The 16,625-nt window shown below is 34.0% G+C and overlaps 2 protein-coding genes across 2 annotated transcripts; both read right to left on the reverse strand.

Moving 5' to 3' along the window:
• Positions 1-8,338: 8,338 nt before the first annotated feature.
• Positions 8,339-8,846, reverse strand: LOC102713836. The gene has a single exon (XM_006658223.2). It carries the CDS (start codon positions 8,844-8,846, stop codon positions 8,373-8,375), a length of 474 nt encoding a protein of 157 aa, XP_006658286.2. The 3' UTR covers positions 8,339-8,372.
• Positions 8,847-14,709: 5,863 nt separating this feature from the next.
• LOC121054902 (zinc finger protein STAMENLESS 1-like) lies at positions 14,710-15,455 on the reverse strand. Its single transcript, XM_040525843.1, has 2 exons — positions 15,035-15,455; positions 14,710-14,729 (listed from the first exon to the last, which is right to left on the reverse strand). Exons 1-2 carry the CDS (start codon positions 15,453-15,455, stop codon positions 14,710-14,712), a joined length of 441 nt encoding a protein of 146 aa, XP_040381777.1.
• Positions 15,456-16,625: the final 1,170 nt, after the last annotated feature.

The raw sequence follows: 16,625 nt of genomic DNA on the forward strand, positions 1-16,625 counted from the left end.
AATCTCATAGATACTTGCATTTTATAAAAGAGGGAGTAATAATAGATGAAATTAAATATGTAAAAAGATTGTGATGGATTAAGAAAATATTCTACGTAGTCGGAGAAATTAAAGATTTGTTGAGATGACAGAGTAGGTGGTGAAGTTAATATATTTTTGGATAATTTTTGAGTGTTACTATTATATTTTGAACGAATGATGCATTATTTAAAATAAAGCAATACGCTAACGTATATGTGGTTCTACAAAACTTGTACCATTTAACAGTAAAATCAACAATGTAGTGTGAGTGTGACAGCTAAAATGATAATTTATTAGAGCAAGTTTAACGGTAGAATCGACTTGCTAGTTATAATTCTATACTAGAGGCAACACATGTAACAGATTAACTAACTAAATTTTATCACTTATATATTCTTCTCTCACCTATGTATTCAATATATATTTTGGAATATATGGAGAGCTACCTCTTATACTAGAAGCAAACTTCCTTTTTCTTCACTCAATCTATCCTCCTGTTCCTCCACATCAGTTTTCATTCATCTTAGAGCATCCCTAACAGCTTATCTAAATTTGATCATCCATATCTTCATTTGGATGATCATCTAAACTAGTTTCATCCTTCGTATCTCAATGTACTTTACTAGATCGTCCATATATGACATTCTCTGTATCTCTTTGGAGGATGGAGAGAAATTATCTAAATATGAAGGTTCTCTCTTAATATGGATGACATCTAAAAATAGATGATAGGATAACTGTTCTGTTGGAGCTCAATTTATAGTTTTCATCCTCTATTGATAGAGGATATGATAGATGAGCCGTTGGTGATGCTCTTGTAGTGTACTACTATTATAAAATAAGCTAGCTACAGTAGCTCACATACCAAATCCATGTTATGGGGTGTTTAGTCCCATTAGTCTCTTGTCCCAATAAATATTTGGACACTTATTATAAATAATAAATATAGACTATAATAGAACCTATCAATAATTTTGGACTAATTCGCGAGACGAATCTATTGAGTCTAATTAATCCATGATAAACATATGTAATGCTACAATAAACATGCTCTAATTATGGATTAATTAGGCTTAAAAATTATTATGTAAATTAGCTCTCATATTTATAATTAATTTTATAATTAGTCTACGTTTAATATCTATAATAAGTGCTCAAACATTTGATGTGACGTGAGGCAGTTTAACCACACCCCTAAGTCAACAGTAGTTTTTTGTCGAAGAATGAGGCCGGTGGTGCCAAGTCGGTCACTGTCCGTACAATAGTCGCTCTGATAGAAACTTTAAATTATTTCTCAGAAGAAACCAAATGGTAGAAAAGTTCAGGGAAAGCGATGGAAACCCAGAATTGAAAAGGCAATGCCGACAAAAGGGGAGCACACATATCTTCTCCACCACAATTGGTTGGAAGTAATTATATCATCGACTTAATTTTGGCTTTCGATCTTTCGGCCGGGTAGGCCATGCATGGACGCAGATTAATGCAGATGCTTAACTCTAATTGTTTTCATGCTATATAATCTCCATATTTTATATGATGTTGGTTAATTAATTCAATATTGTTTTTAACTAATCAACGTCATATAAAAAACGTCATATAAAAAAAGAGTATTATTTTGTTCAAAATTTTGGATTCACTTTGTTGAACTAATCTCATCAAAACAATTAAAACTAGCTGTATACCATCAATGGATGTAAGCGCTGGCGAATCTATAGTACTGTTGACACTACAGGTCTCTTTTCTCTCTGTTTATTTTTTTTCAGACAGACTGCTGGTTGGCACATCATATGTACGTATTGCCACGACAAGCAGAGCGCCACAGTAATACTAGTAATTCCATTCAAAGCATCTTCTTGACTTGCTAATTGTGGAAACGATCGAAATAGTATATCGGAATCAGAAATGCTTATATACAATTTAATATAAGTATTTATAAAATTTAAATTTTATATCATAGTATAATCATTTCTGTATTGATTCCTAGAATTAAAATGTACTCCCTCCCTCCATTTCAAAATAAACCAATCTTTCACTTTTTACCTATAATATTTAACTCTTCGTCTTATTTGAAAAAAATTACGATTAATATTTTTGTTTTTATTAGATTATAAATTATGAATAGTATTTTACGTGTGACTATTTTTTAAAAAAATTCTTGAAAATTTTTCAAATAAAACAGATAGTCAAACACTGGACAGACAAATCTAAAGTTTGCCTTATTCTGAGACGGAGAGAGTATGATTTTAGGATTCAAATTTTGACTAAATTTTAAAGATGTTATCGTACACAAGCTATAGAGTTATTGCATGTTAGCTATTGTGTTATTGCACTGCTGCGAGTGCGAGATAGTTGTGAGAGGTAAGTAAACGTGTGGTGTAGGAGGCTTGGGATGACTTTTATTGAGGTTTGACCAATTTTGGGATCCTTTGACCAGCCTTTAAGAGAGAGTTGTGGGTTTTTAGAATCAAGTTTTCTATCTTCAAAATCACATAACTTTATTATTGACATGTGGGCACAGTGAATCCTAGATCTCACATGTGAATTAAAAAAACAACATACCTTTTCACGTACCTTTTCAAAGCAAAGTATCTCAATCTAGGTTTTTGGACCTCAGGACGGTGGTGAGTATTAGGTTGAGTCATGGAAGGAAAGGGGCGTACAATACTTATGCTATAATAGGTGTGTGTGTATATATATATATATGTATATATATATATATGTATATATATATATATATATATCGGTGGCATTACACAGCACGTCACACAACGATCAACCAACCAACCTTCACGTCAGTCTACCTCTTCCCACCACCACCATCCCAACAAAAGCTAGTGGAGTTAAAAAATAACTGACTGATGCAAGTGTTGAGTTAAAAAAAATAACTTATATATGCGTGGGGTGTTTACTACGATACACTATGAAGTTAAAATTTAACTGATGACAACATAAAAGAAATATGCTCGTTTACTGGTTGAGGAGTTAAAAATTAACTTTCTCACACATTAAATCCCACTACCAGTATGTTGGTTAAAAATTAACTCATATCTCTAGCATGCGTTGTGTTATTCGATAAGTTAAGCTTTAACCGTATAGTATAACAGTGTGATGTGCGTGTTTGGTGGTGGACGTGTCAGTTAAAAAATAATCAATATATGTACAACGTATTCTTGAGTTAAAAATTAACTCGGCTTGTATTCGTGCTTCGGTAAGTTAAAATTTGACCGAAAGAAGTCAAAGCTTAACTCACTTTATTCGGGGACACCCCGCAAGTAATTCAAAAGGTTTAAATTTAACTACAACGTGCAAAAGTGGAGTGGTTGCTCTGTTAGTAGGTGGTGTACGGTCTGGTTTGGTTGTAGTTTGTCATGCGCTGTTTATTACGTAGCGCTCAAAGTAGTTGTGTGTGTATATATATATATAAGACTAATATGTGCACCCCTTAGTATAAGCTATTCTACATCCCTCTCTTTCAAGACCTCCCAAGGCTTATCTCACCTCCCACCCCTTTTTCTAGGCTTAAAAATCATCCCTATCTCAATTAAAGATTGGTCAAAGAGTTCCCCCGGTGGTTCAACCCCCTTATGGGTTTTTTCTCATGTCTATCTAAGCTCATCCCTCATCTCACAGAAATTCTGTAAATACATGAAGGCAAAAATACAGTAACACAACAACTAATTCACAGTAACAACGTCGAAACATATCCAAGAGAAATCTACTTTTTTAAAGCACTTTTTTCTAACAACGTGGTACAAATGTTTTTAAAAAATAATATATAAGGTGAGAGATAAAGTTGTTTAAAGTTTAAAATCTTAAGAAATATCTATAGGATTTATACTAGTATACACTAATGCTATGTCAATAACTGCAGTAACGCTATAACATTATGTTACTATAAAATATATGTATTGTTACTGCATAATAACAGAAACATACTGATATAATTGCAGTAGCATGTGCGTTGTTACTACACAATTGCAGTAATGTCATGATACAAGTATAGTAACATAATGATCAAAATGCAGTAACACGAGATGTGACTGCATACTATTGCTACAGTACAACTAATACATATGGAAGAGATAAAATGTTGTATTCTTAATCTTTAGCAATATCTCATGTGTCTAATATTATTTTTTAAAACCGTTTTCACTTCGGTGGTTAAAAAATTATGATTTAAAAAATTAGATCCATTATGGTGTTGTTACTGTATTTTATAAGGCATGTTACTGTATTTTTGGCTTCGTGTTATTGTACTTTTCAGATAGGCGGGACTGAACAAAGGTGGGGTGGGGAGAAAGATCAAAGGATAGATTTGACCGGCGAGGAAGAGCTTTGACCAGGCCATGAGAGAGGTTTTGGGCTCTTGGAAGAGGGTGGAAGATGGATTTGGACCTTGTGAGGGGAAGAGGCATAGAATAGCTTATTCTAAGGGGAATGCACATATTAGTTTTGTTATATATATATATAACACTATTGACTTTAATTTAGATCTATTCGTATTATTTAATTTTTTTGTAAATATAAAAAATTATAAGTCATACTTAAAATTTATTTAGTAATAAATCATATCACAACAGAATAATTAATAATTGTATAAATTTGTTTTGAATAAAACAAACCATCAAATATGAACTTAAATATTAACAGCGATAAATAGAAATAAAGAGGAGGGAGTAATACATTTTAAATTTATCATCATGGCTTCATGGCCTCCGAGCTAGAATATTGATTCTTTTGATTTCAAAAATACACGGTACATACGTGCTACCTCTGTCTCATATTATTCATATTATATGATATTTTGACTTTTTATTTATAATGTTTAACCACCTTCTTATTTAAAAAATTTAAAAATATTATTTAGTTTGTTTATTATTTTATTTATTATTAAAAATAGTTTAAGTATTACTTATAATTTTTTATATTTATACTAAATTTTTAAATAAAATAAATAATCAAACATAAAGTCAACGCTCCATATAAAAAATGAAATACTTATATATATATATATATATATATATATATATATATATATATATATATATATATATATATATATATATATATATATATATATATATATATATATATATATATATATATATAGAGAGAGAGAGAGAGAGAGAGAGACACAGAGAGACGCATATCAAAAGTATGACAGCGACGACTCGACGTTGAAAGATCCTGACGCTGGCTATATATACACATACAGGCAGGTCATGCTGCCATGAGATCTTGTCGTACGCGTTTGAAAAGCGTGCATAAGATCTCACCGATCCTGCTTCATGGGGGGAACCGTTAGATCATAGGCTGAGCCGTTGGTTTTTTATTTATTCGGACGGTTGTTTTTTATTTATTAGAACCATTCGAATCACATGAATAAAAAAACAGAGTAATAAAAAAGATAAGATTCTAACAAGAATATAAGTGTATGATAGATGATTGCAAAACACGTAAAAAAACATAAAAATGACCGTTTGATTAGACCACAGAAAATTAATACAGCAATTCGAGAAGAGATAAAGACTCAAAAGGATTTGTTTCCATAAAGTTATACCTCTCTTGTTAAATTTTCTTCAAAACTTGTATGGGAAGAGACATTTCATAGGAATTTCATAGGATTCATTCCCTTGATTCAAATGACTTTGTACGAAAAATACCTTTAGGAATGAAATCATCTAAAATTCCAATAAATATCCTTTGAATCAAATGGGCCTTACTCCGTCCGTTCTGGTTATAAGTTGTTTTGATTTTGGTTAAAGTCAAATTGTTCTAAGTGTGATTAAGTTCATATAAAAAAATTAACATTTATAACCAAGATACACATACTATGAAAAATGTTTAATTATAGATTTAATGAAACTAATTTGGTGTGATACATGGTTCTATCTTTGTTTATAAATTTGGTCAAATTTAGAGCAATCTGACTTTCACTGAAGTCAAAATGACTTATGACCTGAAACAGAGGAAGTAATATTATATTTACTTTATATTATTTTTAATATATAACCATCACATATTTGTAAAGTATGTATAAATCAACCAATATATCTACTATTACATGAGCACAACATCGAAAAAATAATTATAGAGCGGTGGCATAATAAATTCATAATGACAAACTAAAAAACCGGTTTGAATCTAAAAAATTGCCACCGGTTTGTCGGTTCACGCAAAACCGCTAGGTTTACCCTGTTCAATTGCAAGGACAGTAACCGAGACGCAGAGGTCATCCGTTCCTTTTTTTTTTTGTTCCACCACCGATATGGTCTTTTTTTACTTGCTTATGGCAAGGGCAGAAGAAGCTTATTTGTAGTACTCAAAATATATGTATGGTATATTTAGTATCGTCAATATAGGAGTTTGATCAACAATTAGTTTATTAAAATATTATTATATTTGTATTGGAAAGTACCTACTTATGATTATAATTTTGTGCCACTATACAAATAGTCAAACTCAAACGTTTATAAAAAATCAACGGCGTCAAACATCTAGGGACGTAGGTAGTATAACTTATATTTTGAAATACAGGAGGTATAATAAATCTACTCCCTCTGTCCGCAAAAGACTTCATATTTGTCCTATAAATAATTTATTATTTGAGCAATTATTATATGAGAGTTTAGTAAAATGAGTGACAAATACCTTATGATTTGAAAAAGTAAGGAGCAACTGCGTTTAGTCTTGAAAAATTGAAGAACATCTTAGTCTTTGTAAGTATTAGTGAGGATGAGGTTATATATACTCGAAATCATTTTTTTAGAAGGACGGAATAGATAACAGTACGCACTAGTAGATTGAAAAAAAAATACCCTGTCCTTCGAAAGCTACTCTCTCTGTTTTTCAAAATATAATTATTTCTAATAATATATTTATTACTTATCACACCAATCACTTTCTAGTTTAAATTTTTTCTATTTTATCGTCACCTATGATTCTATTGTTATCCATTACTCGTTTGTTGTGGGTAATACTGTCTTTTCTTTTCTTAATATTAATTTTAACTAAAGTACCTAAAAGCGATATTACACCGTGAGATGGTGGTAGGAAATTATAACGTAGCTACCCACTTTGTTGAAAAGTCGATCAGGACTACTGTTGCACGCTGGTCAGTTTACATGCACAGGTCCAATAAAAAAATATAATACTACTAGATGACCAGGAATTAATGCATGTTACGCAGAATGTACGTAAACATGGTTTATGTATCTCCCATCACAACTCACAAGTGATGCATATATACAACGAATAAATGCAATAATAATCAAGCGACGGCAACGTACTGTACGGCGTGAGCAACAGTTATGCGACAACCACTTGTGATGCTGTTTTCTCTAGGGCAGAAAATGTCTTGTCGATTGTTGGCATACCCAGTCAATAACTTTTTCTGAGTGTCTTTGGGAAAGAATACATTTTCTTTTGCATCATAAACTATACGGTATTAAAATACATACATACATACATATATATATATATATATATATATATATATATATATATATATATATATATAAGTTATCGTAAATAGTTCAAAGCAACCGTATGCCTAGCACCGCAACTAATTGATCGATACTCCTATCCTTTTCAACTACAAATTATTGAAGGCTAACATGGGTGAAAAGTGGGGACCAGCCAGCGGCCCATTGTATGTTCTTATTCCTTAATCTTTTATCGTATTTATGAATCGTCCACCAATAATGACAAACTATATTTTTTTTTTCAAAATGTTAATATGGTTCATATGTTTAATTTTCATGCTTATATATTCTATTTTAATCCCAAATATCCAGCTATACATTTGATATCAATCGATTAGAATAAATACATAGACTGAGCCAGTATAAAGGATGTGTTGTGTCACACGTGGCTATTACATATAGATTAAATACATATTCTTGCATAGACAAAATTTAAAGCCAACAATTTCGAAAACATATATTGAACTATTTTTAAATTTCCGAATTAATTCCTTATGGGTTAGTTTTCAAAATTTCAGTATTGCTTTAGTATTCCGACTCCCGATGATTTTCTCTATTTCATTTTTATTCTGAAGTCATATCTTTTTAAATCGTAATTTCTGTCTTCTTGCTACCATTTAAACCATAATTAATGATTCATTAATTCATGCATGCCCAGAAGGCACAAATATACATTAAGATAAGTACATTAGAAAATTAGAGATTACTTAGTAACAACCAACCATGATGCATAATTAATTAACCACCACCTTGCAAACTAACTGGAGACTGGAGGAGCAAAGCAGTCTACAAATCGTGGTGACCATGGAGAGATGGATCAATAATTTCGTGGTAGACGTACGTACCCACGCACGCTAGCTAGAGGATCTAGAGGTGGAGGTAGAGCTCGACGTCGAGCTCGTCGCCGGTGACGGCGCCCATGGTAGAAGAACCCCTTTTCGGGCCAGCAAAACCGGCGGCCCTTGCCCTGTTGAGCTTGTCGACGGCGGCGCCGCTCCACTCGCCGGCAGTAGCCACGCCGTGCGAGGCGATGGGTATGGACACGGCGGCGGCGGCGGGGTCGTAGACGTAGGGGTTCCAGCTAGCGCCGGCGACGCGCTCCTTCCGGTGGGCGTTCTGGTGGCCGCCGAGCGCCTGCGACTTGGTGAACGTCCTGTCGCAGAAGAGGCACTGGAACAGCCGGACTTCCTTACCGTCCACGCGCGCCGTCGGCGCCGCCTCCCACTGCTCGTGGAGGTGGTCAACGTTGCTCTCCGCCGCCGCCGCCGCCGCCCGGGACAGAGACAGAGACAGGGCCAGCTCCACCACCGGAGCTCGACGTGGCGACGATGGGTGATCCATGAAAGGAAACTCAATATATAGATGCAATATGCCTCAACTAGAAAACTCACCAGCTACTTTCCGGCCGAATCTGAATTTATTAAGGATATATGGAGGTAGCTGCTAGCTAGATCAGGTGCTCCTGCGTTATTCCTTATATAGACATTTCTCCTGCCGGAGTTAAGTCTAGAAAAGAAAAGATTTATTCTTCGGTTCGTGGGTTTAGCGTTTAATTATCCGTCTTATTTAAATAAGAGTAATAATAAAAAAGATTAGTCACATATAAAATATTATTTGTGTTTTATCGTCTAATTACAATAAAAATATTATTTGTATTCTCTTAAATAAAACGATTTTATGATGGATGAAGTTTGTACAAATACGTGTTGATATAATTAAGTTACCCCAATTATATGAGGAGAAAAGATGCTGCTAAAAGCTAGATATCGATCAGTGGTGCTATAGCAGGAGAATAATGGCACGCACAGACCCACACTGTGCTACGTACAAACACAAGTGGATGGCGACAACAAATGTCAGGAGAGGCAATGATCGATCCTATGAACACTGTTTGATCGAGATTCTCTCAAGATATATTGTGCACACAGTGGCTATATATAGCTGTGTTGAGTGTTCCAAATTTAATTGAGGACTTGGTCAGTTTGGGGAATATAATTTCGGTCCATAGGGATAGGTCAAGTGAAGTAATAGAAATATGTGTTCAGGTTAATTTATATGAATTTTTGCGAAATGATCTATAGCCTATTGGTTACGTATAAGGCCTTAATTAGTAGCACCTGAGGTTCTGGTTCGACTCCTCGTTAGAGCGAATTTTTCAGGATTCTAACGGCCTTGTGCTTTCAGTGGGAGACGACGTGCCCGTCAACAACAAGGCGCCCGTGGCACTCATGGGAGTATGTGCGTGTTATGTGCGTTGTACTGTGTTCTCATCAAAAAAAAATTATATGAATTTTTCAACAATTTAGAGTGGGTAATTTTTTTAAAAGTTTTCTCTTTATATTTCAATTCATACAAACCAAATGGCACTCATGGGTACTAATCCTTAGAAAATCAAATCTTCTATTTTTATCCAAACCGAAACAAGTTAACTATTGGAAGATTCCAAACTAACATTCATATTATTTTTTCTTAATTTCCAAAAAGATCGGCACACGTATCTTGTAGCAGGAGAAAAGGTGTTGCTGTACCCTGATCGTCGTCTGCACCGCTGTAAACATCCGTTATTGTAACTATATATAAACTCAGTCATTTGTCATCCTTTCCAACTTTCTATATGAGCGCATTCAAATTAAACAAACAATAAATTGATACTCAAAGACCTGGATAAATTCTTCAACATCAAAACCTACCCTACAGATAAGTCTAGTATGGTCATTGTACTATATATGTAAGTGATCCACTATCTTTTCAAGCAATTCAACGAATTACTCGTTTTGGTGGAAACACATTTTCATGCCAATAATCTCTAATTTCAATGGAATAGCATATGCAGAAAGCACCATTTTGGAGATGGCTTTTCAACGACTTTAGTTGCTTCCTCCATTTTCTTTATTTACACTTTTGACTTTTGAGCTTACATTTAATTTAACCATCCATCCTATTTAAAAGTTTATATAATTATTAATTATTTTATTATGATTTTGATTATTACTAAAAGAATTTTTAGAATGACTTATACTTTTTCATAGTTGCAAAAAAATTAAATAATATAAAAAAAATTAGAACCAAAATTCAACGGCGTCAAATAAAAAAATGAGAGAGTATTATTCTTGGTGGAACTATTTAAATATATGGAATATAAATACTTATGTTGACTGTGTCTCCTGAGTTCGATCCTCTATTACACAGTTGTCTGTCCAGTAGATAGATTGCATGTGTTTCAGCATACTCAACCGCATGATTTGCTTAATGTTTGCTACTATCGGTGTAGGCATTTTACCGGCAGTATACTAAAAGTTCTATTTTTTTTTAAAAAAAATCATGAAACACATGAAACATAGTATACCGCTAGGCATCTTCCCATCCTTGAAGTATAACTCTCTTACGTGGCACTATTTAAGATATAAAAAATTATATGGCTGAACGAATCAGAGCATGCAGTGACATATGATGGCCAACACTATTATTGTTATACTCTATACAAGGTATATACTCCTATATATGTTCGAAATTAGTTATTTCTGAATGCGTCTATGAACATGGCAAGAAATAGCAATATTTAAAACGGAATGAGCATATATACAGTTTCATGCTATATATGATCCCAAATATAGCTATGTACCTTTGTAATAGTGCTAGGACAAACATTAATATTAAATATTAATAACAAAAAAAATCAAAAAGATCGATGATATAAGAATGGTGTTACTAGATTTATCAGTAAGCAAACTACTCCATTCGTCCCATAATATAATAGCTTATGTTATTTTTTTGCCAAAATTAAGAAAGTAGCAATAGTTCAAATCATGTAAAAAATTATGGTAGTTGGAGGAAAAAGTAGTATAAAATTGGTTGAGGGGAAACAAATTGGTGCTCCCTCCATTTCACATTGTAAATCACTTTCTTTAAGTTTGGTTGAATTTATAGAAAAATATACTAGCATAAACTACACCAAGTTAGTTCAATTAAATCCAAATAAAATATTTTTATAGTATATTTATTTTATGTTACAAATATTATCATATTTTTCTATAAACTGGATCAAATTTAAATAAGTTTTACTACCTCCATCCCATAATAATTTCATTTTTCGTTTTTTCCGTGTCCAGCGTTTAACCATTTGTCTTATTTGAAAAATTTATAAAAAACTTTAAAAAAATTAGTCGCACATAAAGTACTATTCATGTTTTATCATCTAATCTAGTAAGAATAAAAATATTAATCGCAACAAAATTTTAAATAAAACGAAGAGTCAAAACATTGTATAAAAAACTGAAAAATGATTTTATTTCGGAACCTGACGGAGGTAGTACTTAGATAAACCCAAGTGATTTATGATATGAAACAAACTAAGTATAAATGTTGGTAAATAGTACAAAAATTAACAAGTGTCGAATAAAGCACATTCTTGTGATCATAAAATCTCTTATATCGTTGAACAAATTTGAATGACAAAATACCTCATATTATTGGACGGAGAGATTATCGTATTAAAGAGGTAATAACTAGCTGGGGCCTGGAGGTCGTATACTTTTGGTATATGCCATGAATTGAATTTTTTTTTGTCCAAGCAGAAGCAGTGATCGACGTGTCGTCACGTCGAGCTCCTGCGTAACGCTAGCTGCGTACGGCATGTCGGCTCGCCGCATCCGCATGCACCAACATTCATGTGGGGAGGCTCGCTAGCTTGTCGCGTTGCGGGCGCGCGCCTCTGCTCTGACAACTGGGGCCCACACCACAGACCCATGCATTACCGCCACCAATTATATATGAGAGCATGCCAGCGTATCCTACTGCTACTGCCTCCCTCGTCTAGTAACTGTATTTTCCGTATGACCATTCGTTTTATATAAAAAATTTATATAAAAAAAATTAGTTACCATAAAATATTATTTATATTTTATCATCTAGTAAGAATAAAAATATTAATCGTAAAAAAAAATTCAAATGAGAAGAAGAGTCAATTGTATCAAAAAACTGAAAAATGATCTTATTTCAGGACGGAGGTAGTACGTGATAATTCCTCTGTTTCATAATGTTCGACTTTTTTCGTTCGCAATGTTGGACTATTTGTCTTATTCAAAAATATAGTTAAATATAAAAAATAGCAAGTCATGCTTAAAGTTTTTTTAATAATAAAATAACTCACAAGCAAAATAAATGATATTTTTATAATTTTTTGAATAAAACAAATACTCAAACATTACAAGAAAAAAAGTTAAACATCTTATATTATGAAACGGAGGGAGTATCTATCTCATCAGATTATTTATTATAGACTAAATTAAAAAAGATGCTAAAAGATTTTCTATTATCTATTTCGGTGGTTAATTTTTAAATTTTAAATTGATTGGATTTTCTTTTGGTGCATCTGACTGGATATTAGAATGGATCAAATAATAGAAATAACTATAGAAATATTTATATTATGGTATAAAATTCATGTCCTAAAAATGCTTATATTGTTTTACGATGGAGAGGGCGACATGTGGAGGTGGGTAGTGGTGTGAAGAGGCGGCCGTGTCCACTCTTACCATGTCAAGTCAAAAACTAGGTTGAAGAAATGTTTTTGGCTTACTTCAAATGTAAAGGTCGTAGTACCCAGTACTAAGTTTATAGCTTTTAATATACCAGATTATAAATCATATAAGTTAAAAAGTCAGCTTAAAAACTTAAACACTATAAGCCTAATCTGAAATGAACAAGGCATTGGATTTTTATTGGTATGTGTGGGGCAGTGAAAGATGAAGTCTCTTTAGGATGATAGCAATATGTTTAAAGTAAGTTTAATAATAAAGTAAGCTTTAATAAAATAAATAATAGTTATATAATAATTTAATACTGTCTCTGTTCTAAAATATTGGAATTTATTTAGATGTGACATAGCGACATCTAGATTTCTAGTACTCGGACGTGTCATATCTAATACTCTCTCCGTTTCATAATATAAGATTTTTTAGCATTATCTAGATTCATATGGATGCTAATAAATCTAGACATATATAAGTTATATATATTCATCAATTGATGAATTTAGGCAAAACTAAAAAGTCTTATAATATGAAACGGAGGTAGTATTAGATTTCTATATTTTGAAACAAAGGACTTGGGGAGTACCACAAATGGTCAAATATACATGTAAAGGTATCGTATGTTAAAAGCCAAAGGGAGTAACATTAATTCTTTGGGTCCGCCTATTGATCAAATATTTGAGAATTTTAATTCTATCAATCAAATTTGGTCACTGTTGTTAGATGATAATTTGAGAGCATGTATGCAAGTTAAAAATCTCATACACGTCCTCCCTCTCCAGTCCCTCATGTATTGTACGCGTGTTTGACAAAAAAATAAAAAAACAAACGTTTGACCAATAGGAAAAGTGTAATTCTTTCTGTTTGCATGTGCTTCCGAGTCTAGCTAATCTCTTGTTATGCATTTGTGCGTATAAACGAAAAATTAGCCGATGAATTATTCGCTTGTTTTCACCCTTTTTATCTCATTGATTATTTAAGTGTAGTTTTTAGCATGGAATTTAATAAGTTAATCAATGAGTAACATGCTAGCCAGTCGTGACACGTATGTGATTTATTCATATCCCATGATTTTTGTTACTATTATTAACATCAGTAAAGTTTTCCTTTTAGGTTGTTAGGGCTAAAAGTAGCTTATGTGTTATAATAGGGATACACTTTAAAAGATTCATAACTTATCTTCCTATTAGATTTGTGCATCAATATCGAATATAATTTAAAACACGTCGTACGTTGAAGGCCTGACACACAAATAATATGCACACATTATTCCCCCACACACGCGCATTGATTTGATTCTCTCACGCTGATACACACACACACACACATTTCAGTTTTGGATTAATAGTGAACGGAATGAAAGAGCCTAATCGAAAGTGCTCTCTAGTTTATACTTAAATCAAGTCATATCTTAAATGTAATAGGGTGGCCTAAATTAAGCATTTATCATTGGGTCTAGAAAATGTTTTCTTGCCCCTCACAAAAATAGAAGAGATGACAGCCCTGTGGATGCATGATTATATATATAGCATCAACACAATTAGTGTACTTTGTACATGTATATGTATGGTATAACGGACAATATACATACATCTATACTTACACACACAAGTTTAATTAATTAATTCCCACATACAAAATAATACTACAATACATGGAAATCAGGCCATACTCTAACCAGAGCTTGTTGCAACTGGAGGCCAAAACAGTTCATAATTACATCACCACACCAAGATTAAATCTTGAGAAAAAAAAATATAGGAGAGATAAGAGATTACTAGCTAGCTAGCTAGGGAGGATGAGGATTAGGTAGGTAGTAATACCCTTTTGCAAGATGCACTGCTGCTAGCTAGAAGAAGCTTAATTTGGTGGGCTGAAAATGATGCATGCGGATCGATGTCGTTCGATCTAACTAAAGACGCAGCTCGAGGTCTAGCTGCCCCTCGCCGGCGGCCATGGAGGAGGCGGCGGCGGCGGCGGCGGCGCCCTGACTCGTGCCTGAGGCGTGGGAGGCCCTCTTCCAGTTGAGCATGTCCACCGTGTCGTCGCGGCCGGCGGATGTGAAGCGCGGCGCGCCGCCGCCGCCGCTCGCCCACCACTCGGGCCCGAGTCCGCCGACGTTGGCGGGCGCCGGCGCCGCGCGGAAGCCGTGTCCGTGCAAGGAGAATGGTATGGACCTAGCGGCAGTGGGCTCACCGGCGGCGGCGTAGTAGGGGGCGTAAGGGTTGTGGGCGCCGCCGGCGACGCGCTCCTTCCGGTGCGCGTTCTGGTGGCCGCCAAGCGCCTGCGACTTGAGGAACGTCTTGTCGCAGAAGAGGCACTGGAACAGCCGCACTTGCTTGCCGTCGACGCACGCCGTCGGCGCCGCCGCCTCCCACTCGTCGTTGCTCGCCGCCAGGGACATGTACAAGGACGCCATGGAAATATAATCAGCTTAATTAATTGGCAAGTGCCAACAGCTACTTAACCAGCTATGTGCTGCCTATGTATATATTTATAGAGTAGCTGGTTTTTCCTACATCTCAATGTACTCTCTCCCGCTCTGCTCACCAAAATACTAACTCTTGGACTGATCTTTATTACTATCTATAGCACGTGTCTTATTGATAAATACATGGTGAAAGAAAATACTTACACTAGAATACACAGTTGTTAATATCGGTATAGTCTGTAAAATAGATTGCAAATAAAAACTTTAATTGTTGTTGCTAGGTGTTTAATATATTGTGATCTAAGTCAGGATAATTAGTGCAACGCGATGATATATATGAAAGTGCATATATTTCTTCATAAATTACATCCATCCCTAGCAATATGCTATTATATGATTTCTCGTATAAAATTAATTAATCAATAGTCCCAAGAAATGATCTAGACATGATTCAAAGTGAATGGTGATTGGGGGTAAGGTGGGGAGAAATGGAAGATGGTTGGAGGAAAAGAGTACTCTAGATTTGTAGTAGGGGAAATTGTTTGAATCTTAGGAGAATTTACTCTATGATGCTATCTACAATAGGTATTTAAGTTTTATGGATGGAGGGAGTAAATATGATCTATGACAAATACTTAGGCGTAGGTTGTGTAATGGTTGTGTGACAATGGGTTCAGACCAAATATTGTGGTTTAGATTATGGTGTTTGTTCATATTTTGTGAAATAGTACTTTCTAATTAAGGGTCACAATCGATCTATATATGCTAGACTATGGTTTGGTTGTGTGTGTGTATATATATATATATGTGTGTGTATATATATATATAAATATATATATATATGTATATATAAACATATATATATATATACACATACATTACATACATATATATGTATATGACCTATACATGTGCCTCCTGTGTGTAATCGCAAACAAAATTATTTGTCTTTTCACTCAAATATACACAACGCGTGGTCAAAAAGTTGCTTGTCCAAGAACCCTTTGGCATGGAGGGTTAGCAAATGATTTTTTGGAGATCTGAATTTCCTAATTAAGGATTTATTCTAAACATGTTTGATTTATTGGAAAAGTATAGACAAAATTTTCCCTAGGATTGCATAACTATGGCCAGTTCTATCAAAGAATAAGCAAAGTG

The sequence above is a fragment of the Oryza brachyantha genome, chromosome 7, assembly GCF_000231095.2.
Source record: "Oryza brachyantha chromosome 7, ObraRS2, whole genome shotgun sequence".
NCBI classification, from domain to species: Eukaryota; Viridiplantae; Streptophyta; class Magnoliopsida; order Poales; family Poaceae; genus Oryza; species Oryza brachyantha.